A 25,556-nucleotide genomic window follows, 5' to 3' on the forward strand; every position below is an offset into this window, starting at 1 on the left:
CATTTGATTTTTGTTTCTTGCTATCTATGTTATAGCCCTACACAGACCTATCAAGCACATTTGATCCATTTGTCAATTTAGCACAAGCATAGAACATGTTATTGTAGGAAATCGAACAACACTTGTTCTTTATATCAAAACAAAACCCTTCATCATCCAAAACGGAAACAAAAGTTATGTTCTTAGTAATCATAATAATTATTGAGTTCTAAAATTAAGCCAGATGGCAAATGCAGACTATAGCTTCCTACGACAAGTGCAACAACCCGTGCTCTATTTCTAAGGCAAAGCTCTACCTCTCCCTTTGCTAGCCTCCTACTCCTTATTAGTCCCTTCACATCATTAACTATGTGAGAACCACAATCGGTATCCATTACCCATAAATAAGTAGAAGTCAAATTAATTTCTATAACAAATGTACCCGAAGTGGAAGCACCCGACTTCTTTTCCTCCAAGTATAGAGGGCAGTTCCTCTTCCAGTGGCCTATCTTGTGACAATGGAAGCACTTGCTTTCTGCGATGACCTTTGGATTGGTAGTTGGCTTAGGTTTTTAAGCAACAACGACAACTTGTTACCTTTATCCTTATTTCCATGCCAATTTCTTCTTAAAACCCTTTCCCTTTTGAACCATCAAAACCTCTTTTTTTGGTTCCTTGGGGATGTTCCTCTCACATTGGCCAACAACCCATGCAACTTTTGCAAAGTCTTTTCATACTCATTCATGTTGAAAGTCATCCTGAACTGATTGAAATTATCAAGCAGTGAATGAAGAATAATATCCGTAGCCAACTCTACCTTATAAGGGAACCCAAGTCGTCTCATGTTCTTAAAAATACCCATCATGTTGAAAACATGGGGGCCGACAGCTTGACCCGGCTTCATGTGACATTCCAGTATCTCCCTATTGGTCTCATACTGCTTAACTCGGGCCTGTGTCTGGAACATGGCCCACAACTCTTGCATGATGGTGTAAGCATCCTTGGTTTCGAAACTCTTTCAGGTCCCGCTCTATGGCTGCTGTCATGAGGCAAGTGATTGGTACATACCTATCATTAGTCTGCTTAGTACGACGTTTGTTTGCTTCAGTCGATTCATTAGTAATCACATGAAGTGGAGTTTCTAAGACATCCTCTCGACCCTCAAACCTCACTACGAGTCTTAGGGTTCTTTCCCGATTAATGAAGTTTTCATCACTCAGCTTGTCCTTTTCGAGAAACGGACGAATGTTGAAAACAAAGTTACGTTGTTGTCGTTGTTGTTTTTGTTGTTTTTGTTGGTTTTGTTGTTGTTATTAGTCATAGTATCTACTAGGGCTGGCAAAAACTGATCCAACCTGATAATCCGACCTGAAACTGACCTCAAAATTACAGTTTGGGTTGAGATTTTCGACCTGAAAAAAAAGGGGTCGACCTAATCCCACCTGAAAATATAATGGGTTAGGTTCAGGTTGACCTTTTGAACTTGAAAATAACCCAAAATGACCTGATTTAAAATTACTTATATTATGTTAGGTTAGCCCTTAATCGGTTAGCTTACAATATTAGGCCAAGCCCAACTCACTTCGACCTGGAAATTTCGGCTTTGAATGTTGAAACTTAAACATCTTACATGTACATTACCTTTCTGAATTAAGTTAATTGGCAGTTTTTTGATCATTGGATATTTAGATTTTTATTTCAGGTTATTTTGGGTTGGTTTTGGGTCAACCCGAAAAATATAAGGTCGGGTTTGGGTTGAGGTTTTCAACCTGAAATATAAGTCAGGTCAGGTTTGGGTCAGGGGTAAGTGACCTGAAATACAAATATGGTCAACCTGAAATTGACCCAACCCGGCTTGATTACCAGCCCTAGTATCTACAGACAGAAAACAAAAGCAAAGTTCGATTTTTATGTTTATAAAAGAACCTAAAAAACATGCAAAAGTTTCTATGTTGGCCACTCTATTGAATTTAAATGTCCCAATTTGAATAAGTGAATACAAGATCCTATCAACGTGCAACATTAAGCAGACGGAGGCCTTACCTTAACATTACATTCTCAAGGTAAGTAAACTCTAATTATAACCCCTTATAATTTTTGTTTAGATTGGTAAACATTGCATGCTTAACTATCTCTTGCTTCAAAATCCAAAACGCTTTTGATGATCTTGTTCAGGATAACCAAACTAAGTAGTAAGAGTTCACAATTCCATCTTATCTCCCAAAATTATGATAATATTCTACGGAGGCATGACCTATTACTATTAATTAAGGGTTAATAATTACTTTATGTTTGGAAAAGCTAATCTTAATATTTGCGGGAGCTAAGTTTATATGTTGTTATGAATTAGTAAACTCTAGCGCATTGATAACCAACATACAATAAACTTATAAGCCTGATGATAACAAAATGCAAAACTAAATATGATCTAGTATGACTCCTAATCCTAAGAACTAAGCATCTTGATTGGGAACCTCCTTGGACTCTTCATGGATCTCCATCCACCTTAGTCATGGGACTTCTCGTGTCGGGCTCGTCTTTGGATTAGAAAAGTATCAAAATAATTTAAATAATTTCTAAATTGAATAAATTACAAAAATATTTAATGATACACAGATTGTATTTAAATTACAAGCATACGTCACGATACGCAGATCGTATTTTATAACTTAAATTTGGGAGAAACTTGTCATTCATAGCAATTATATCAAATATAAAATGTCACATACTAATATAACATATTATACTTGCCAATAATCAAAAAATCAAATATTCTTAATTAAAGCAATGGGATAATATATTTAAGTTATTCCTAACCAACTAAAGATTATATCCTAGAAAATGTAGCCTACTAATTTTAATTAGATTAAAGAATCAAATTATGGAATTATTTAAGACCTAGTCAAACATAATTTAACTGAATATTTGCTTAATATTATGAAAATATGTTTTTGTAATTTTTCAATTTTTTTTTTGAAAAAATACGCTGCTAGGCAGCAGCAACGTGGCTACCTAGCCATGTCGTTGCTGCCGCTGTCGCTGCCACAGCTTTGCCGCCAGCCCCACTGACCACCTGGAGCAGCCACCGTGGTCTACCTGCCGGTGGTTGCGCCACCTAGCCATGGCTACTCCTCCTTCTTTTTTATTTTTCTTGTTATTGTTTTGTGGGAATTAAATTGAATTACAACTTATTGTAAAAGTAATTTATTGATCTAATCAAATTAAACATAAACTCCTCTATGGATAATTTAGAAAATTAATCTAAATCTCCATTTTAATTATTTTAGGGATATTCATATCAATTGACTTCAAATTCATATAAAACTCCTTTTACATGAAATAATTTGTCATACATAAATATTTTTAAATATGAAAAATCGGATTAATTAGATGGATATAATATCAAAATCAACATAAAATGTCCATTTTAATTAATTTTAGGGTTATTCACATAAATTATTCTCTAATTCACCTAAAACTCGTTTCACGTCACTAGTAGAAAAAGGACGATTTGCGTCCCCTCAATTGCGTCGCACAGAAACGGAAACGACGCACAGTTGGAATTTGCGTCGCATGTGGGAAGCTGTGCGACGCAAATCACAAAAATCTCTCCAGCAGGTGCGCGGTATATGCGTCGCACCCTCCTCACATGCGACGCAAATTAACAATGGCGTCGCTTGTTTCGAAGGTGCGACGCATATACCACGCCCTAGCTGGAGAGATTATTGAACCAATGTGCGTCACACGTTATGAAGGTGCGTTGCAAAAGGTTGATTTGTGTCGGACGAAAAGGTTCATGCAATGCAGATGTGTTGGGCGAATTAACGACCAAAAAAAAAAATTGATTGTGCATCGCATGGGTTCGAAGTGCGACGCAGATGGCCTCACAACATAAAAGGCCCATTTCAACAGTTCCCTCTCACTTGGCCTCTAAAACCCTAGATCTCGCCCCTCACTTTCTCACTCCGTTCACTCTCAGCCTTCACTCTTTCCATTTTCTTCTTCACTTTAAACTCGAGATCCGTTCGTTTCTCAGGCCTCCCCATCTCCGTTCTTCTCTACGCCTCTCAAACTCGAGATCCGACGACTTTGTTCACTACTATCGACGAGTCCGGCAACTTTGTTCACTGCATGCTATCGGCGATTTTTTTCCCCAAATTGAAGGACGATGTTCTCGCCGTCTATTTTCTAAAATTCAAGAAAGAGAATTGAAGAACAACCCTCTCAACACCGAGATTTCTCAACAATTTTCGGTGACACATCGAAATTGAGGAGGAATTTTGTCCTCTAACTCCGGTAATTCTCTTCATTTTTGTTGCCATTTTCCAAGATCTGATAAATTTTTAAACTCTAAGACGCAGTTCTGCTATAGATAAATTTTATGGTTTTTTTTTCTTTTTAATTTTCGGTATATATTATAATGAAATTCATTGAATTTCCAGATCTGAAGGTGGAAGAGAAGAAATTGCAGACAAGATTTTACATTTCGGTTGTTTCTGTATTTTTCAGATTTTTATATTTCGGTTGTTTTAGCCTAGGATTTCCAGATTTTTTTAATATTTCGATTGTTTTAGGATTTCGCTGAACAATTCATATTATTCCATATTTTTTCATTCTCTACTTGATGTACAAGTGATTTAATTTTTTTGGTTAATTTATTTTATTTTATTTTGATGATTTGTATAATTTTCATTTTGAGATTTTTGTCCTTTTCTTTCAATTGCAATATTCATGTCCAGTAACCTAAAATATGGAAGAAGAATTCACGAAATTAATTTTTTTTTTGTTAAAAATAGTTACTTTTGCGTCGCATGTGGTCTTGATACGACGCAGATTCTCTTTTATTTTTTTTTAAAAATTCATAATGTGCGTCACATATTACCAAATATGTGACGCAAATGGCTGATGTGCGTCCCACCCTGTGCTAGGTGCGACGCATATTCCCCTTCTATCCATGTTTGTTTGTGGAGCTGGTCAGAGCAATTTGCGTCGCACCGTATACAACATGCGACGCAAATAGGTAAATGATCTGCGTCGTTTCCACATACGACGCAAATTAGTTTTAGGTCATTTGCGTCGAGACCTGTGCTGTCGGACCCAAGTCTAACGCAAATAGGGGTCCTAGGTCCGACGCAAATCGACCTTTTTCTACTAGTGCATGAACTAAATGTAATACATAAATAACTTCTAAATATGGAAAAAAAATAGACTAATAATATGAATATTATTCTCGAAATTTTCAAAAAACTTGAGATCTAAAATCAAAATTTGAATTTCGAAAATTAGGGTTTTATGTTTTAAAAAATTCGGCCATCTCCATATTTTATTTTTAAATTCGAAAATTATTTTCCAAAAGTTTTCTGCCAAAAAAATTTTATTTCCAGAATTTTATAAATTTAGGTTGAATTAATTATAATATTTTCTGCCATTAGATTCAAATTTTAAGCAAACTGAATCACCATTTAATTAATCGAATTAAATAAATCAATCCAATAATTTAATTCCTCCACTTAATTAAATTAAAATTAGTCATGAACACATCAAAATAAATCTAATTGTTATGGCCAAACACTATATGGAAGAGGCTAAAAAACTAATACCACTATATGATTATAAGTACTATAAGCGGAATTTCATGAATCATATTCATAAGCACTTAAAAATTGATCTCATGTATATACAATCAAGGATCACATAATAGTATCAAATAAATTTACCTTTGATGCGTGATTTCCACAAAGCTCGTCAAGATGCGGAGATAGAACCACAAATTAGATTTCTCTACTTGGTCCACCAATCCAGATCAACAATCCACGAATGCTAGCTGGAAGGAAGAAGAGCTCTTCTCTTCTTATACTTTGAAAGAGAGAGAAAAAAGGAGAGAGAAAATATTGAGAAAAAACTAACTAACTAAATTTTCTGGTTTCCACACCTAATAATAGGATTAAATTAGGATAGGAAACACTCCCCTTTACTTCTCTTTGGCCGGCCACCCTAGAGTCCTTTATGAGCTCTAGGTCTTTCTATTTTTGTTGATCCAAATTGATTTATGTGTGACCTTATAGGATCCATTTAATTGAGTTTCAGGTTTATTATTTACTAATTTGAAGTTTTATAGCATTCTCTAGCAAGATGTAAAGACGACCCAATTTAATAAATTTATTATCTCTTATAGTTAGTAATTGCATTAGAGTTGAGTACATAATTCTTTCAAGTCTAACCTTTAAAATCTTCTAACAAACCTCATAATGTGTTTTATAACACAAATTCTTATGTACGACCGACTACACCAAAAATTTCGCGTGTGGCCGGCCCATATATATGCCCAGGTGGAAATTAGCGCTTCTTATTCTTCCGCGTGATTCTCCTGTGAATTACAAACCAAACTCTTCTCTGTCATGGTTGAAGCCGACGACAACGTTACTTCCCCTGGACCTCTTCAAGACTCTGTAACATTTTCTGTAATACCCCGAACCTTAATATCGTTTTATTAGATGATAATTATATTTATTAGCTTAATTGTATCCCAAACTTTTTCGTAACCATCATTGTTAAGATTATTTTTTAAAATATGGTTACTTTAATTATTTTAGAAGCAATATTTGTTGTGACAATAATTATTATAATATAATATATAGTTTTATATTTTCCTAAAAATGGAAAATCACCATGACCACGCATTTCATCTTTTTTCTCAAGCTCCATCTCCTTGCTCTCCAAGGCTTTTAGAAGACCTTGCTCCCCAAGTATTCTTCACCATTAAGTCTTCATTAGTTTAATGGAGTTTCATTTCTCAAATCACTACAAATAGTGGATTAATTTCACCATTTCTCGCCCACTTGAAAATTATAAACTATAACCACAACCTCCATTTACTCTATCAAATAAAATCTGAATTTCTATTGATGTGTCTTATTCTTGTTGAGTATCCGTGATTAGCCCTAAATACCCACTCTCTTTCTCCTTTAATTTTAGGTTGTCGTGCTATTTTTCTCCAATATCTTCTTTTTACAGTCAGAATTTGCATATACTTCCTTCATGAAAGTTGTAGATCTCAAAATTTTATTGAATTTAGACACAAAAATCACTCAATTTGGAGTTAGGAGCAAAGAGTTAGACCTTCTGTAAGTTTTCTGTTGTTGCTGCCAACTGTTATACGTTCCTCTTACTTCTTTGTTCTGATCATAATTCATGAAACCCGAAAATCTATTTGGTTGGTTAAGAAAGCTATTGATTTTATGGAGGATGATTCTTGGAGATTAAGAGATGATGATACTTAAGGAGTAAAGGAAGGTAATTAGCGTATAAGGTAACTTTTATGTCTAGCACCCTATATGATTGTCCGTAAATGTTATATGTAACCTCTATGTCTAGCATTACATGTGATTGCTCGTATCATGTTTAACATTTTATGCCAACGAATATGGGTATGACCGTGTGTATATGTATGTATGACCATGTGATACTAATCATGTAATGATATGCTATAAAGTGTGATGTATATGATATCATGAATGTTTTATGTGAATTATGAAAGTGATGTGTATCCTATGTATATTATTTATGATTTATGGGTGTTGTTCGGAAATATTTATTTATGGAAGTTTTGTAAAATGTGAATGGTTCTGCTCGCTTGGAGTTATGAAATGAAGTGGTAAATGGGCAAGTTATAGGTGGAGGAATTATGTTTACGATGTAAAGGACTAAGAGTGGTCGAATGTTAATGTTCGTGTTCTTTCCAAAACCTGTACTTGCTAATGAACTAAGATCACCAATGGTCCTTGCCGGTAGACTATTCAATGTTATGTTTTCTGACAGTATTTCCAAGCAATTACCATAATGATGTAGTATGTGATTGTGTGTGAAAATCTTTATGAACTAAAATCGTTTTTACGGGCTAGAGTAAAGTTACTGAGTTTTTCACTCATTTTAGTTTACTTTTCTGTGTTTTCTTTTTTTCTATTTTATGTAATTATTCAGGTATTTCTGAAGATAGCGTAAGTTCAGTTAGGATATGGATGCTCCGGTTGGATTAGTGACTCCGTACAATTTGGGATTTTTATCATACTATGTATTATGATTAACCATTATTACTCTAGTTGAGAGTTTGTATATATTTAGAGACCATCTTAAGGCTATTATTTTATTTATGGACCCATAACCCACAGCTTAAGTTCCATTTCCGCTGTCAATCATGAGTAATTAAGGTTACGCATTTTCGGGGCGTTACATTTTCTCTCTCCTCAATTTATTTCTTCTATTTTCTCTCTCCTCCATTGAAGGAAGCTTCACTCACTCTCTCTCTCTTCTTCTTCTCTTTCTTTTCAATCTCTGAAAAACTCTTGCATTTGATATCTATCCTGTATTTTCATACAAGTAACCCCCCACTTATTAATACGAGTAATCTCGTTCAATACTATGAGTAACCTCATTTAATCTTATGAGTAACCTTGTTTAATCTTCTGAGTAACCTCGTTCAATCATACTAGTAACCACCTTTATTTATACGAGTAACCTCATTTAATCATACGAGTAACCCCAATTATTCACACATATAACCCCTATTTTTTAATACGAGCTAGTAACCTGATTCGTTTATAAAGAGTAACCATATTTAGTCATACCATTAACCCCATTTAATCATATGAGTAATCTCATTTTGTTCACATAAGTAACCCCATTTTATTCACATCAGTAACCCCAATTGTTCATACAAGTAACCCCCAGTTATTAATACGAGTAACCTTATTCTTTCAACACGAGTAAGCCATTTATCCATACTAGTAATCCCATTTAATCATATGAGTAACTTCATTTGTTCCCATAAGTAACCCCATTTTATTTGTATGATCAGTAACCCAAATTATTCATACAAGTAACCCCCACTTATTAAGAAGAGTAACCTCATTCATTCATAAGGAGTAACCCAATTTATTCATACTAGTAAACTCATTAATCATATGAGGAACCCTATTTGTTTACATAGGTAATCCCATTTTGCTTATAACGGTATTCACATTTCTATATAGGATTGACACCCACTACTAGAAATAGAGTACTTTCTCAACACAATTGTCTCAACACTTTACTTAAGTGTTAAATACAATTACTAAACCACGTATTTTCTCAATGCTTTTTTGTGTTGCAATATCTCTCATCACAATATAGCGTCGAGAATTAAAGCACCGCTCTATTTCAAATATTTGATGAAATATATTAATGCTATCCTTATCCGCGTATTAAGCGGTAACCACCTAAGTAGTGGAAAGTGGAAAGTGGAAAGTGGAAACTGAAATACTGGACGAGTACTGTCAGTGGGAGAAATTGCAGGATACAGCGTTATTATTATTTTTTTTTTTAAATTACTCAACAACGAACCGTAATCTGATGAGATCGTATGCATATGGTTCAATCTACTAAATACGGGTGACGCAAACTCCATACTTGATTGATTTTCTCTGCAAATTACTCAAGGTCAGTGCTTTTGAGCAAAATTTCGATATTTGTTGTTTATGAAACGAAATATGTTCCAGATTAATCCGAAACGAAGATAAGTTTACTTAATTATTAGTGTTGTTTCGTGTAATTCTTGGGAATTTTGTTGAAATTCAATGGCTTTTTGTGACTTTATGCTATTTTTCATTTTCTAGGTTGAATTTACAAGTTCTCTGTTCGGTGCAACCCTGGGGATTCAAACTGAATTGCGCTACATACTCGATTGATTCAATCTGCAATTACTCAAAGGTCGGTGCTTTTGAGCAAATTATTTATATTTTTGTTGTTTATGAAACCAAAAAAATCTAGATTAATCCAAATTATCATTGAATTGGTTCCAACTTCCGACGAAGTCGTAAATTCTTCAAATTTATCATATTTTGTTCACGCTAAAACTAAGTGTAATTTTTGGGGATTTTATTGAAATTCAATGGGTTTTCTGTGATTTTATGCTAATTTTGTTTTCTACATTGGAAGTAGACTCAATTTGTTATTTTGGCTTGAGCTATATCGTTTAAATTACTAAAAAGGAGTTCAAAGCTTCCCTAATATCGTTTATATGCATAATAAACGAAATTGGGGAAGCTGACTGTTGCTGAGATTTCCAGTATCACCAGTGGTAGCATTTGCATCGATATGGTAACAACCCACCCAAAAATTTATCAAGATTTAGCATCTTAACACACTTTCGATCTTAATTAGTGTATTCTAACGTCGTCGCCGTTGCAAGACAAGATCGATCTGGATGGACTTTCTTGTACTGAAATTCTGGGTTAGCTGCAAGTGTAATTCAGCAAGAAGAATTTCTAACGTTGTCGGATGGATTTGGATGGACTTTCTTGTACTGAAATTATGGGGCTAGCTGATGCTGCAAGTGTAATCCAGCTAGAACAATTTCAAACCCCAGCAGATGCTATTGGAATTAACAATCATGTTGCTGCATCTGAACCTACTTTGGGTCAGTATATACTAACACCTTCAACTATATATATTCTTTTTTTTCCTTGGAGAATATGTACTATAATGTGGTATATCTTATCTGGTGCATCTTTTTTCTTATCTTTCTGTTTGTTACTCGTTGTACCCATCTACTATTCAAGTGGTCAAACTTATATGTATATATGAGAGTTCAAAGTCTATTGTCCATTCCATAACTCCATGTCGGTTATCCTATTGTATGCTTTGATCGTACCTTCGATGAAGAAGTTAACTTTTGTATTTTCTAGTTGATTTTGAGGGTTTGCACCAATAAATTAATATTAATAAATTGGGAGACGATATTAGCTAACAATTCGCCTTTGAGTTTTTCCTTTTTCTCGAGGATGAGTTTGATGTTAAAACTTGTGATACTAAGTGGTTTCTGACTTTTCAGTTTTTTTTATCAATGGAAGTTAAACTTTAATGATCTTTAGACAAACTAAAATGCTGAATCGTGAGTTAGCTTTGAAGATTAGATCGACAGTTGTTTCTGTTTTTAATTTCCTTTGTTGCTTTTTAAATCTTCATTTGATACAATCATGCTAAGTTTATCTTTACTACTGGGTATATGCTACATGATTGAGTTTTATTACTAATTATCTTATAGTATCTAATCATTTCTTTATTTTGTTCAGTGTTCCTAGAGTGACATTGCCTCATAGGTGTATCTATTACATTTCAAACAAAACAAATTTGGCTAAATCTCGACTTCCTAATTCAGACTCGGGATGGTCAACCAATGTGAAATTTGATGCAAAGAGGGAGGTTATAATCACAGATATGAACTCGTAATTTGTTTTTGCTAATTGAGGTCTGCATATGTGCTCTTAGCATTGCTTATGGCTTTTGATATGTTCTTATTCTGTGTGACAACTGACAAGGTGTGAAATTATTAATAGTATATCTATATCGTGACGTTATAATAGGACAGAGATGAACATTAGCTAAAAGATCTTGTGATCTGATAATGATGTCTTGTTTTAGAAGTGCAACTTTCTTTAGGGTAAAGAACCGATCATCTCAACTTTGCAATTTTCTGCAGCCCATCTTCTCATCTCTTTACCCTCCTCTAATTCCATTAAACTTCTCACTGTACTTTCTATTGTAGTTTATGTAACCAGCTCAATTTATACCAGTTCTAAGAACTTGTGTTACCAAAATAGTGTTATGTGGCTGGTCAGAATGCATTGGCCATGCTGATATTGGCTCTCCCATGTTGATGCTCTCCATGCACGAGTTCCACCCACAGTGACTCGTGAACCCTCCCGTTGATGGGTGTGCTAGCTTTATTGGATAAGAAAACTTTGTTGGAAAAGACTACTCTAATTTTTGTTTGTTTTTGTGCTAGCTTGTGCTTTTAACTATTGTTTCGATTCTTTCTAACCAGTATAGAGCCCGTCTGTGGGACTGGGTATTGATATGTTGCCGGGACTCCCTCAGGGCCTCAAGATAGATGTTTTTCAATGTAACTGCTAGCAAGTTGAAGGATGAAGTTAATAATCAAGGTTATTCTTATCATGTCATATTGATAACACCCCTCATGAAAAGGTATGATATGAAGTTAATAAATTTGAATTTCCTCCATCTTTGCTACCATTTAAGCTAGACCTTCTGAAGCCGACAAAAGTAGTTAACCTTCAAACCTCTAATCTGCTATATAAAACTATAAATAGGGAGTAGATATGATTACCTCTATTTGTTTTTTTTTTTCTGGTTGTTTAACAGCTGATGATGTACGTGTGCTATTACTAATTTTGTTTAGTTCTATTATTTTCCCTTTTAGGGGCTATGCTGGGTGATGTTTCGAGGTAGCCCCTGTGCATTATTGTGGATATCTCATTATAATGAGAACTGAAGTAGATAACTTATTGAGAAGAGTGACACAGTCCTTTCAAGCTTGAAGAGGACTTCTAAATCAGACCCTTTCCTTACTCTTTCGGAAGTTATTAAGGCATTGACTCTCCCTCATGTCTTTTTTATATAGTGCTTTTGCGTGTGTGGGACTTATCTACCTAGCAGTCTAGCACCTGCCCTTCCAAGTTGGGCAAGTTGTATACTATGAGGAATTTGTAATCCTAATTCGGAAAGCTAGGCAATTTTCTGCAGCTTTTCAGATCGGTGATCTTTTAGCATAGCGGGTAAGCTAGAGTGTCTAAAAGTTTCATCGAGTAGATTGCAATACAAATTAAATTACACTCTCTGTTTAATACTCACTACTGTTTGGTTTTCTTTGGAGAAGCATAATCCGCTTTGTTGTCAAATTGATATCTATGAAGACGAGTATGATGTACAATCACTGCGTCCAAGTGCTTTTAGTATAAGTAAATGTCATATAGTATTTCATTAATTATAAGATAAATGTCTTTTATAATTGACTCTCACTATAATATATTATCAATTATATAATTAAGATTACTTATGTCATTATTCTTTGTTTTTTTTTTCAGGGTTCAAGATGACGGTGAAGGAAAAGAAGCTAAGGATCCATCAAATTAGTCCAACTCATAAAGCTATTAATGATTTGAAAAGGCCTTGTAAAATATGTATTTCTTTTGTTATTTTTTTTTTGTAAGGTTTGAATAAGTTGATAGTAGACATTATCTAATTGACTTATTTTCTTTGTGATGAAACAAAATATTTTAGTGTGTATTTAATCATTAACATTATTATGTACTAGTCATTTCTACCTAAATATTTTTTATTGGAAAATCGCTTAATTATAATATATTATATTTGATCCATAACCAATTAAATAGTGGTTATTATTATTATTATTGATTATAACTCGTGCATTCTACTGTTTGTAGATGTTTTTTCTAGGCTAAAATCTCGACACTTTTTCGTGTGGAGAGTTCTTTTGGCTCCAAAAATTTATTTGTGGAGGTAAAATAATCTTGATGCTGGAATGTGTCTAAAGCATATTTCGAGACACAGAAAAGCGTTGAGAAACTCAACACAAAACAGCGTCACAAGTCAAAACTGGACACGGTTTTGCGTTGAGAATCTCAACGCATGAAAGCGTCGAGAATTCTCCACGCGTGAAATCTCGACGCTTTTACATTGCGTTGAGAATCAATTTCTCAACACTTTTTTCCGTCCAAAATATTGAGGAAAAGCGTTGAGAAAACACTCTTTTTCTAGTAGTGACCCTTTTATTGTTAAAAGTAACCACATACTCATACAACTAATTCCACTTGGTCATAAGAGTAACTCCATTTATTCATAAGGGTTCACTAGTACAAACAGGTCAATTTGCGTCGGACCTGGGACCCCTATTTGCGCCGGACATGGGTCCGACGGCACAGGTCTCGACGCAGATGACCTATAATTAATCTGCGTCGTATGCGGAAACGACGCAGATCGTTTAGCTATTTGCGTCGCACATTGTATACGGTGCGACGCAGATGGCTTTCCCAGCCAACAAAGAAGGGGAATTTGCGTCGCACATAGCCGAAGGTGCGACGCAAATCACTCATCTGCGTCGCACCCTTGACTATGCGCGACGCATATGGGTCATTTTTTTTAAAAAAAAAGTACGATTTGCGTCGGATTTTGGTCCACATCCGACGAATATGGTTCATTTTTTAAAAAAAAAAACAAAAAATCAATTCACAATTAACTCTCACTGGCTTTTTCATATATACCAGAATCAAACCCAACATTTGCAAATATGGCAAATCTAACACAAAAAACGAAATACAAAGAATGAAATACACAAGCCAATAATGTTTGAAATATATACAAGCAAATCTAACACAAAATAACGAAATAAAAAAAAACCCGAAACGAAATAAAGTAAAACAAAATGAAAAAAATCATATCTAATACAAAAAATATAGGAAAAACGATATACAATAAACGAAATACAAAAAGAACCTAGACTCAAAATATAAATAAAACGAAATGAAAAAAAAATTGAACCCAGAAATAAAAATTAGATCTAACACGAACCCTAAAAATTCACGTCCACGCTTCAATCTTCACCGACGAGAGAGATTCCGATGAGTTCTTCAATCTTCTTGTCGACATTGTTGATTTTGGATTAGATCTTGAAAAATGGCAAAAAAACGAAGAGAATTACCGGAGTTGGAGGAGAGAGAATGAGAGAAGAAAATCGTTATTCACTGGAAAATTGCACGTGTCTCCTCCTCTGTGTCACCGGAAAATCACTGAGAATTCGGTTATTGGTGTTCTTTTCGACGGAAAATTGCACGTGTCTCCTCCTTTGTATCACCGGAAAATTCGGTTGATGAGAGTTGAGAGAGAGTTCAGAGATTTGAGAGAGAATTGAAGGCGAAAACGGCTGAGGCACGGAGCGGCTAAGAGTGGGAGAAGGAGAGGGTGAGGGCGAGAGAGATAGGGATGATGAAACTGAGAGAAATTTTAGGGTTTGAGGGAGACGAAAGTGAGAGAGAAAGAGACGCTAGTTTGAGAAGAGGGTGAGGGTGACGGTGAGAGAGAGGGTGACGGTGAGAGAGAGAGAAATTTTAGGGTTTGAGACATTTTAAGGCAGACGCGTTAGTTATATGATGAAGACATAGTGATGTGCGTCGCATGCTCCATAGGTGCGACGCACATTAGCAATGTGCGCCCCATGCTCCGTAGGTGCGACGCACGCTTGTGCATGAGGGTCAACTTCAAAAGGTCATATCTCATAGCATACTTAATATTTTAGGAAGATTCAAGTTTGAGATGAAAATTTGACTCGATAGCTTTCTAACGTATGGTCAAAAGCTCAATTTCGATGAGAAACAAGTGAAATATGACCATTTGAAACTGAGATGATGGACTAATAAGGTGTCACGTGCGCGGCCACATCTGTAATTTCATGTGTAGCCGACCACACGCAATACGCACTGGTTTTGTAATGGAGTCGCAAAATCCTAATAAAATGTTTTGGAGCGCCAACGGAGAGTAGACCTTTTTTTTGCTCTGTAAAATCCATTTCAAAATGGTTAGGGGATGAACTCCTAGTTTTAAAAATAATGGAAGAATAATTAGGATAGAATGAGAAATATTGATTGAAGAGGAGCTTTATAGTAATTACACATGTATCGTGCACCACATACATGTATCTGGTGGAGTTGTAGCTAGTTGGTTTGGGGTGCTTCTGACTTATTAGTTGTGGCGCAACCATGTGTTGTTTGTAAAAACAAATTGCATGCAATCATTCGTATCATCCATGTACTTGATGCTTCCTTAGGTTGTGAGTTGTGACTCAGTTTACTGAAAAAATGGACCTAGGGTAAATTTGAACCTTAGGTCTTACATGCTTTCAACAACATGAAGATCAATTCATGCCGTTTCAATAACTTGAAAAATCTAATACAGTTACGAATATGTATAGACGATATTTATAAGTATCTATAATAAGATCATTTTATAACTTCAAAAAATAATAAAGCAATGAGTTTCAAAATCAGCTAATTAATTAATATCTCTCATATTTCTCTCAAGTGAAAAAAATGAGTGAGCTGTCGGTAAGGGCTTCAACAAAATTAATGGAAAATATGTGCTCTATAGTAGTGCAAGTCATCTACTATTGTAGTTCCTTTAGTAATACCATAATATATAGCATTTGTTAGTACTGCTGCAAGATCAGTTACATCACAGGACCATCACCCAAATTAAGTTCTGAATTATGATAATCAAAGTGATGTACTACAAAATTTAAAACCTCAACTAGGGTAAGATGAGAAGACTATGCAAAACTTTTGCCCCCTAAAGAAAGCTGTCTAGATCATAAAAAGACTGAATTTTCAGCAGCCTCATCACCCATAATTAGCAAACATGAATGCTATGTTTCTGGGTTGACATTCAGAACCATGCATCACAATTTCGTACAGTACTACTAACAGTCTTCCTAAATGCCAAAATGGTCGTTGTTCGTGCTTTTTTGGCTATTGCTGCCTCCAAGAATGGGAAACTTCATCAAATGGACGTTCATAATGCCTTCTTACATGACGATCTTGATGAGGAGGTTTACATAAAACTTCCTTTTGGCTTTACTTCTCCTGATCCAAATTTTGTATGTCGGCTCCAGAAGTCTCTCTATGGTCTTAAATAGGCTCCTAGATGTTGGTTTGCCAAATTAGTCACTACTTTACGAGGTGTTATGGCTTCTTACAATCATACTCTAATTATTCCTTGTTCACTTACACTCATGGTTTTATTCAGATGAATGCTCTTGTTTATGTTGATGACTTAATCATTTCTGGCAATGATTCCACTTCCTTGACGGCTTTCAAAGCCTATCATAGTGATTGCTTTTATATGAAAGATCTCGACTCTTTAAAATACTTCCTTGGGATTGAGGTTGCTCGTAGCTCCTCTGGATTATTCTTATGTCAGCGAAATTACACTCTTGACATTGTTTCTGAGCTTGGTTTATTGGGTTCCAAGCCGGTTGATTTTCCCATTGAGAAGAATCATAAGCTTGGCTTAGCTACTGGTGCTCTCTATTCTGATCATGCTGCATATCGTCGTCTTATGGGGGCGACTTATCTAGCTACTTAGCTGTCACTAGGCCTGATCTCGCCTATTTTAGTCCATATTCTCTCTCAATTCATGCAGGAACCTCATGTTGAGCATTTGGGATGCCACTATTCGAGTAGTTCGTTATTTGAAGGGTACTCCAGGCAAGGTATTATTCTTTGTGCTAATAGTGATCTTACCTTCCAAGGGCGGTGTGATTCCGATTGGGCTGCTTGCCATACTACTTGACGATCCTTACTGGTTGGCTCGTTTTTCTAGGACACTCTCCTATTTCCTGGAAAACTAAGAAGCAACCAACTATTTCTCGCTCCTCTACCGAAGCAGAAAATCGATCCATGGATGCTGTTACTTGTGAACTAAAATGGTTAAAGGGTTTGTTACTTAGTCTTGGTGTTCATCATCCCAAGGCTATCCGTCTCTTTTGTGATAGTCAGTCAGCATTGCATATTGCTAAGAACCCTATTTTTCATGAACGCACAAAGCACATTGAAGTCGACTGTCACTTCGTGCGTGATGCCATTAAAGCTGGCTTAATTTTACCTTCTTATGTGCCTACTACTTCCCAATTGGCGGACATCTTCACCAAAGCCCTTGGCAAGCGCCAATTTGAGTTTCTTCTTGCCAAGTTGGGTATTTCCAACCCTCATGCTCCAACTTCAGGGGGGGCGGGTGATAGGATTTTAGAGATACTTTAGGATATCTTGTTATTTATGGTTACCTAAAATCTTTCCCTAATTGATGTACTTTACCTATCTTAGGACTCATACCTTTGTATACATATTGGCAGAACGCAAAGTTTTATAAAAGACTGTCTCACGTTAACACTAATGTGAGACGATTCTGTTTTTCCTCCAATTGTTAGCCTCGGCCTTTATTTATGGTTTTATGGTTGATAATTGTGATTCTGGCTATTAGTTACTGTTTTCTGATAAATAGTTATGATATTTGGGTATTTAGTTATTATTGTTTTTTTACACAGAAGACACACAAAAATCAGATTATCTCTCGCAATTTCACCACCTTGAATCTCTCCAATGGCGAAAATGTTGAAGAAATTTCAACACTTCTCAAACACAACAACTGGAAAATTTTAATGGGTTCTTCAAACATCACTAAAAAGCTAAACCCATATATTATTCAATATCATAATCAGTTTTTTGATCCAACTAAACTTCTGGGTTTCTTCAACTGGTGACATTCTCAATTGGGTATTCATCAATATTTGTTTTCTTTCTCAATTTTGGTTGTCCTTCTTTGATATAGTGATCAATGTTTGTAAGAAAAAAGGGTTTCTTGCTAATGCATTTTTGTGTGTTAAAGATGGTGATTTTTGCCCTAGTTTGGTTTGTTGCAATTCTTTGTTGTCTGACGTATTTAAGAAGAGCATGATGGGTTTGTTCCGGAGGGTTTATGATAGAATTAGTGCATTAGTTTTTTTTGAAAAAGACATAATTATTTATGCGTGATATTGGAGTTATGGCCAACAAAATGCATTATAATTTGATTTATATGATATATCTAATATACTTCATCGCTTAACTAATATACTTCAGCGCTTAACTAATATACTCCAGCGATTAACTAATATACTCCAACGACTAACTAATATACTCCAGCGACTAACTAATATACTTCAACGCTTAACTAATTCATCTATAATAAATTTAAGGCTAGCATAACTAATAGGTGCGAGCGTTTAACTAATTCTACTATTGGTTTGATGCACATGCGTGATGTCAGCATGACCTCAGCGGTCTCACGTTAGGACTCTTGGCAGAATATCAATGAGAAGGGAAACACATTATTCTTGCTCATAAACGTTTATTAGATATGATCATTTGAAAATGAACTGACGGGCTGACATGGTGTCGCGCATGCAGTCACACCAGTACTTTCGTGTGTAGCCGGCCACACACAAGAGACATTGGTTTTGTAATCGAGTCGCGGAATTCTAATAAAATGTTTTGGAGCGCCAAAGGATAGCATACATTTTTTTTGCTCTGTAAAATCCATTTCAAAATGGTTAGGGGATGACCGCCTTGTTTTAAAAATAATGGAAGAATTAGGTTAGAATGAGAAATATTGATTGAAAAGGAGCTTTATAGTAATTACACATGTATCGTGCACCACATATATGTATCGTGCACCACATACATGTATCTGGTGGAGTTGTAGCTAGTTGGTTTGGGGTGCTTCTGACTTCTGAGTTGTGGCGCAACCATGTGCTGTTTGTAAAAACAAATTGCATGCAATCATTCGTATCATCCATGTACTTGATGCTTCCTTAGGTTGTGAGTTGTGACTCAGTTTACTGAAAAAATGGACCTAGGGTTAATTTGAACCTTAGGTCATACATACTTTCAACAACCTGAAGATTAATTCATGCCGTTTCAATAACTTGAAAAATCTAATAATTGGTCACGAATATGTAGAGACGATATTTATATGTATCTATAATAAGATCATTTAATAACTTAAAAAAATAATAAAGCAATGAGTTCCAAAATCAGCTAATTAAATTAATATCTCTCATATTTCTCTCAAGGGAAAAAATGAGTAAGCTGTCGGTAAGGGCTTCAACAAAATTAATGGAAAATATGTGCTCTATAGTAGTGCAAGTCATCTACTATTGTAGTTCCTTTAGTAATACCATAATATATAGCATTTGTTAGTACTGCTGCAAGATCAGTTACATCACAGGACCATCACCCAAATTAAGTTCTGAATTATGATAATCAAAGTGATGTACTACAAAATTTAAAACCTCAACTAGGGTAAAATGAGAAGACTATGCAAAACTTTTGTCCCCTAAAAAAAGCTGTCTAGATCATAAAAAGACTAAATTTTCAGCAGCCTCATCACCCATAATTAACAAACATGAATGCTATGTTTCTGGGTTGACATTCAGAACCATGCATCACTATTTCGTACAGTATACTAACAGTCTTCCTAAATGCAGTAGTATCACTAGAAAAAATAAAAATAAAAATAAAAATTGAAGTAGTAATACCCATGAACAATTGATAGATGAAATGTTTGGACTTGTTAATTACGGCAAAATCAAGCTTTTAATGCTTTGCTAGTTGGTGTCCACTTTTCTCCTCAATTTTTACTACAGGTATAGGAGTAGTACAGTAAATCAGCTAGCTAATTTGATTTTCTGATAAAAGAAAAAAGACTTGAGAACATGCCACACCAATGTATCATCAGTCCAGCACAGCCATTGGGGATCATAAATGCAAACCATATTGATTGCCACGCGGTTTTCTGAGGCACACACAAATAGTATTAATAGAAAAATGCTTCCTTCTTTATTTTGATATGAATATTTTTTTCACACATATACATGATGTTTTACAAAATAAATGCAGCTTTATATTTAATGAAAAGTTTTGAATTTTACCCTCTTCTTTTATTTCTCTCTTACACCATTGAATAGAGAATTTAAGGGTATATTAATCAGAATTTTTTAGGCTCAACTAAATAATCTACTAATATATGTATAAACCACAATCTCTAAGATATTACTATATACTTTCCATTAACACTGTGAAACATGGTATTGATTAGTGGCCGAACCTACAAGTTTCTAGGAACTTGAATTTCATTACCATAAAATTGCTATGGGTTACTTTCTACAAATTTAGACTATAAATTTCCTCCGTTTCTTTTTACTTGTAACGGTTTGATATTTACACTATTAACAAACTCTATTGGTTTATTTTTGGTGACTAATAGTTAACGAAAAACATATTCACAGTTAGATTCGTCTTAATGTATAATTTTTGAAACTAATATTTATAATCATTAATTACCGATAACTATATATATTAATGGTTAAAATTATACATCGACAATCATAAAAGTCCAACAGTTACAAAGTAAAAAGAAATATTAGTGTCATTGATTACCGCAATCCTAACTCCTAAGGTATCGATCGTTTGGATATATACTCTCATGCATTGACTTGGTATAAGTAGCAACTAGCAGCAGTAGAGTAATTGACAGGTTCACAAGGGTGATGACCATCCAATGAACATCCATCCAAGTCTGCTTAATAACATTACCACAACTTACTATTATTATTATTATTATTATTATTATTATTATTATTATTATTATTATTATTATTATTATTATTACCCTTCCCTTTTGATCTATATTTCAGCCGACTAGTAAATGCAATTTGCTGCCATCTTTTGACTCTCACCTTCATCACAGTCTTTTTTTTTGGACCCCCCCACACTTCCTCCTTCCCTCTTTCCACAAGCTTTTGCTTCCTATAATAATAGGTCAGCCATTTCTCTCTCTCTTAACATTTCTTCACATAAAATAAATTTCCTCTCTTTTTTCCTCTCTTTGCTATTTATGTAGTTTAAGCTAAAGTTGAGTACTTGCACCTTTGCTTCACCAGTTTCAGATAAAAAGAGTTATAGTTGTGAAAATGGGAAGACCACCATGCTGTGATAAAGAAGGTGTTAAGAAAGGACCTTGGACTCCTGAAGAAGATATCTTATTAGTCTCTTATATCCAAGAACATGGCCCTGGAAATTGGAGGGCTGTTCCAACTAATACAGGTATATAATACTCTATATACTCCCTCCGTCTTTAATTTATTAGTTTATCCCTTTTTTTGGGCACATTTGCCAAGATACTAATTTGAGCCTTAATCTCTCTAATTTTCGATAAGCAAAAATTAGAAAAAGTTGATATTTGGATAATACACATTGAGACGAATCCAACAAGATCTCACATGACTATATTTTTCCTTAAATACATATTACAAAAGATAGTCAAAGTCATGTATGTGAATAGTGTCAAAAGTCAAAAGGGGTAAACTAATAAAAGGCGGAGGGAGTATATCCTAATTACTTTGACTAATCTTTTTCTTCTTGTTTAATGATGCAAAATAGTACACTAAAAAGTTACTTCACTATGACGTTGTACTTAATTATAGCTAGTTACTTGATTAAGGATTAATTAAACTAATTTAGTCGAATTTCCTTGGCTTTTATATACATCATATGTTGATTTAAGGCAACAGATCTCATGGCTGTTTGATTGCTTGATTTAGTATTAATTCATTAATTTTTAAAAAAGAATTTATGTACTGTATAAAATAGTTTTGTTATTGGATTAATTATATATTGTTTTATTTGGTTTAGGGTTGCTTAGGTGTAGCAAGAGTTGTAGGCTCAGATGGACGAATTATCTAAGACCAGGCATCAAACGAGGCAATTTTACTGACCAAGAGGAAAAAATGATCATACATCTTCAAGCACTTCTAGGCAACAGGTATTTGTTAACTTCTTGTTTAATTGATTATGCCTTGTCTCTTCTTAATTCAGTATTAAGTCCATTCGTAGAATGTAGATTTTTTGTGTCAGATTTATTAGATTAGTTTAGAATGTGACTATCTATTGTGACATCTTAATTTTTTTGAAATTTATAGATCCATGAAGTCTACTTGTTGTTAAATATAAATACAATAAAATTAAATTAACTTTTTTTTTGTGAGGGTAAGATTTCTGTACACCTGATTTGACAGATACGTCTTAGACTAAAGTTTCACATGGAACAAATATTAAATGAGTTGCCCTATTAGTACATCCATATATAATTACGTTAAATTATGACAAGACAGTTAGGATAAATCTTGTCCAGTATGACTGATATTTTAAAATTTTTTTCATGACATAAAAATTGAACTCAGAAATTATTAATATATTTTTTCCATTGCTTATTGATACATGCACATGTGAACATTTATTATGGTGTCATTAATATGATTGTGCAATAATCTAACATAAGTCAATATAATAAAGGATTTGTCCTTTTTTATACTTTAATAGAAATATATTATTGTCCTTAGTAAAAAGAAAAAATCATTTGAATTATGTTATGACATAGTAATTAAGTTTAGTAAGATATCTATACTATACTAATATATTAAAAAGCACGCGTAAATAAAAAACAGTGTCACGTGATGCTCTCTTTAAGGGAGTTTTACTCCATGTAATCCACAACAATAAAAAGATTAGAAATTGCATAGTATAGGGTTTGATCCCAAAACTTCAATAACATATACTAAAGTCTTAACCACTAAACCAAATAACGTATATGTTATCATCTTAAATTATAATATTAATAAATGAAATTTTTCTTACCCGGGGCATAGCCCAGGCCTAATAACTAGTTATCTTAATCATAAGACGTACCGGTGTTACAGATGGGCCGCAATAGCATCATACCTTCCACAGAGAACAGACAATGACATCAAGAACTACTGGAACACACATCTGAAAAAGAAGCTAAGGAAAAGCCAATCAAATCATCATCAACAAAGCTCAAGATCAGATGGTTTTACATCCTCACCATCATCTCCTGAAAATCATAGTTCAAGCAGTAGAGGTCAGTGGGAAAGAAGACTTCAAACAGATATTCACTTGGCAAAACAAGCCCTATGTGATGCTCTTTCATCAATGGATCAAAAAACAAGCAATAATAATAGTTTGCCTGATTTGATGAACACAACATCAAAGATTAGCTTACATTCAAACCCTAAAGAAGGGCAAACAGCATCATCTATCTATGCTTCAAGTACTGAGAACATAGCGCGGTTGCTACAAGGATGGACTAAGAAATCCTCTAAGAAAGAGCAATCTAGCTCTCTTTGTAGCACAAGGGAAGTTGATTATGATCATGAACAAAAACCGAAAATTAGTAGTGATCATCAATTTACAAACAATGAGGCTTTTCAGTCTTTGTTTGGTACCATTGAATCTAGTGAGTCTCCCTACTCCGATTTCTCTCAAGCAGTGTCACCGGAGGCTAGCTTCTTTGAGCATGAAAGCAAGCCATTGTGTGATGGTGGACGAGGCACGTTGTCTGTGCTAGAGAAATGGTTGTTTGATGAATGCTCTATTCAACATTGTGGTCCACAAAGCCAAGATCAAGACCTAATTGATATGCCCTTGCAAGAAACAGCTGATTTTGTATGAAGAAATTAAACTAGATTGAAAGATTTTATCTTAGAAAGGTTCTAAGGACAATGAAAATTTCAAGGGAATTTTCTTATTTTCATATTCCTTGGAGTCTTTCTTAGATTGAACAATAGAGTTTAGTCTAGATCAACAAGGATGTCCTTCTTGTAACTAAGGAGATTATTTGTTATTGTGGCAATTATTCACCATATAGTTCATTTGAATAAGATTTTAATTCATTTATGAATCTAGGTAATATGATTATTTCCAGCATCTTTGATCTGTAAGATATTTAAGTCCGTGCTATATTCATTTGTAAGTGCTGAAATTAAAGCAGATAAAAGAATTCATAAACATCTAATTTATTCGAAACATTTGTTTGATTGGTGCGATGAAAATCAATTACTGGGTATATAACATCTTTAGTGCCCAACCAACTGGTCAACTGGACATGGGATTGCAACAAAAGATACGGTTCTCTCTCTACACCCAATTTTCACTTATGTAATCTAAACTAATTATTCTTGAACTCAACTTATATTAGCTTATGGGCTTTAAATTTACCTATTATAACTTATAACAACTTATACTTTCTCCGTTTCACAATAAGTGGAACATAGAGGAAGTGGGGAGTTACCAAGAAATTTAGAGAGAAAGTTGGGGTCACACTAAAGTACGTAGAATAAAGAAGTATTGAAATTGTGGTCTCCTCTTACTTTTTGGTGGTATATTTGTAATAAGAGTGGACTTTTTTTTACTATTTGGAGTTTGATTTCACTTATTGTGATTATTCCAAATAAGGAAAGTGTTTCACTGTGAAACGGAGGAAGTATATCGTTGTTGTAGTTGACTAGCTCTTATTGCCTCTCGAAATAGCTTATTTTAACTTATTTGATCAACACTTATTTTAACTTATTAGCTTAAAACTTAAGTGCTTTGAGCTTATTATAATTTTCCTCAAATAAATGAAAATAAGTTGAGAAAAGATAATGTAAGATCTAACCAAGGTACAAGCTTAATTAGATTACTGATTCTCTCCGTGAACCCGACCCAAATAAAAATTATATGTCTGAACTGTTGCAAACATGATTAGGACTCTAAGAGTTTTGATAATGGAAAACACCAACTATTTTGCATCATATATCATTGTATATCTTTAGCATACATATTGCTTTAAGAAAGTCTGGATGTTCAGTTTGAAACATTGAAAATTGAAGAGTAGCTAGATTTGTTTTTTAGTAGTAAATTATAAAAGTAACTAACTTGGCTAATCTTTGTTGAAGTGGTAGTGGTAAAATTATCAACTAGAATATAATAATAATTATTATTATAATAAAATTATAGCTATTATAGTGTAGTATCATCTAGCTATATAATACTATAAAGCAATAAGGATTTGCTTATGTGTCAAGAGCAAATTGAATTACTGATGTGTCAATTCTTTGTAATATCTTTTACAATTTTTTGCCACGTGTATTTGTCTCTAAATATTTCTATTAATTTTTTTAGGCATATAATTGGAAAGCTATTTAAGAAAGTTCTCTGTTATGGAATGTAAATCAACTAAATTTTAATTAGAAATCGATTGCTATTAATTAGTAATTACTTGTGCATCATAAAACTGCC

The 25,556-nt window shown here is 34.2% G+C and overlaps 1 protein-coding gene and 1 long non-coding RNA gene across 3 annotated transcripts; both read left to right on the forward strand.

Annotated features, from left to right (window-relative positions):
- Positions 1-9,153: 9,153 nt before the first annotated feature.
- Positions 9,154-13,128, forward strand: LOC104896814 (uncharacterized). Of its 2 annotated transcripts, none has more exons than XR_007270968.2 (5): positions 9,154-9,453; positions 9,630-9,723; positions 10,177-10,432; positions 11,088-12,000; positions 12,236-12,403. It is a non-coding gene; the product is annotated as an uncharacterized LOC104896814 (long non-coding RNA). The 2 variants fall into 2 exon arrangements; XR_007270967.2 differs by lacking the exon at positions 12,236-12,403 and adding an exon at positions 12,900-13,128 and having other exon boundaries at positions 9,156-9,453.
- An 8,042-nt stretch (positions 13,129-21,170) lies between these two features.
- Positions 21,171-24,177, forward strand: LOC104906208 (transcription factor MYB30). Its single transcript, XM_010694935.4, has 3 exons — positions 21,171-21,524; positions 22,113-22,242; positions 23,177-24,177. The coding sequence occupies exons 1-3, from the start codon at positions 21,392-21,394 to the stop codon at positions 23,946-23,948; spliced, it is 1,035 nt and encodes a 344-aa protein (XP_010693237.2). The 5' UTR covers positions 21,171-21,391; the 3' UTR covers positions 23,949-24,177.
- Positions 24,178-25,556: the final 1,379 nt, after the last annotated feature.

The sequence above is a fragment of the Beta vulgaris genome, chromosome 2 (assembly GCF_026745355.1).
Source record: "Beta vulgaris subsp. vulgaris cultivar EL10 chromosome 2, EL10.2, whole genome shotgun sequence".
Taxonomy (NCBI): Eukaryota; Viridiplantae; Streptophyta; class Magnoliopsida; order Caryophyllales; family Amaranthaceae; genus Beta; species Beta vulgaris.

Bases quoted from the DNA above. Each gene is read 5' to 3' on its own strand.
- LOC104906208 (XM_010694935.4), top strand. From the start codon at position 21,392: ATGGGAAGACCACCATGCTGTGATAAAGAAGGTGTTAAGAAAGGACCT. The intron at 21,525-22,112 runs GTATATAATACT...TATTTGGTTTAG, and splicing joins GGCTGTTCCAACTAATACAG to GGTTGCTTAGGTGTAGCAAG. The intron at 22,243-23,176 runs GTATTTGTTAAC...CCGGTGTTACAG, and splicing joins CAAGCACTTCTAGGCAACAG to ATGGGCCGCAATAGCATCAT.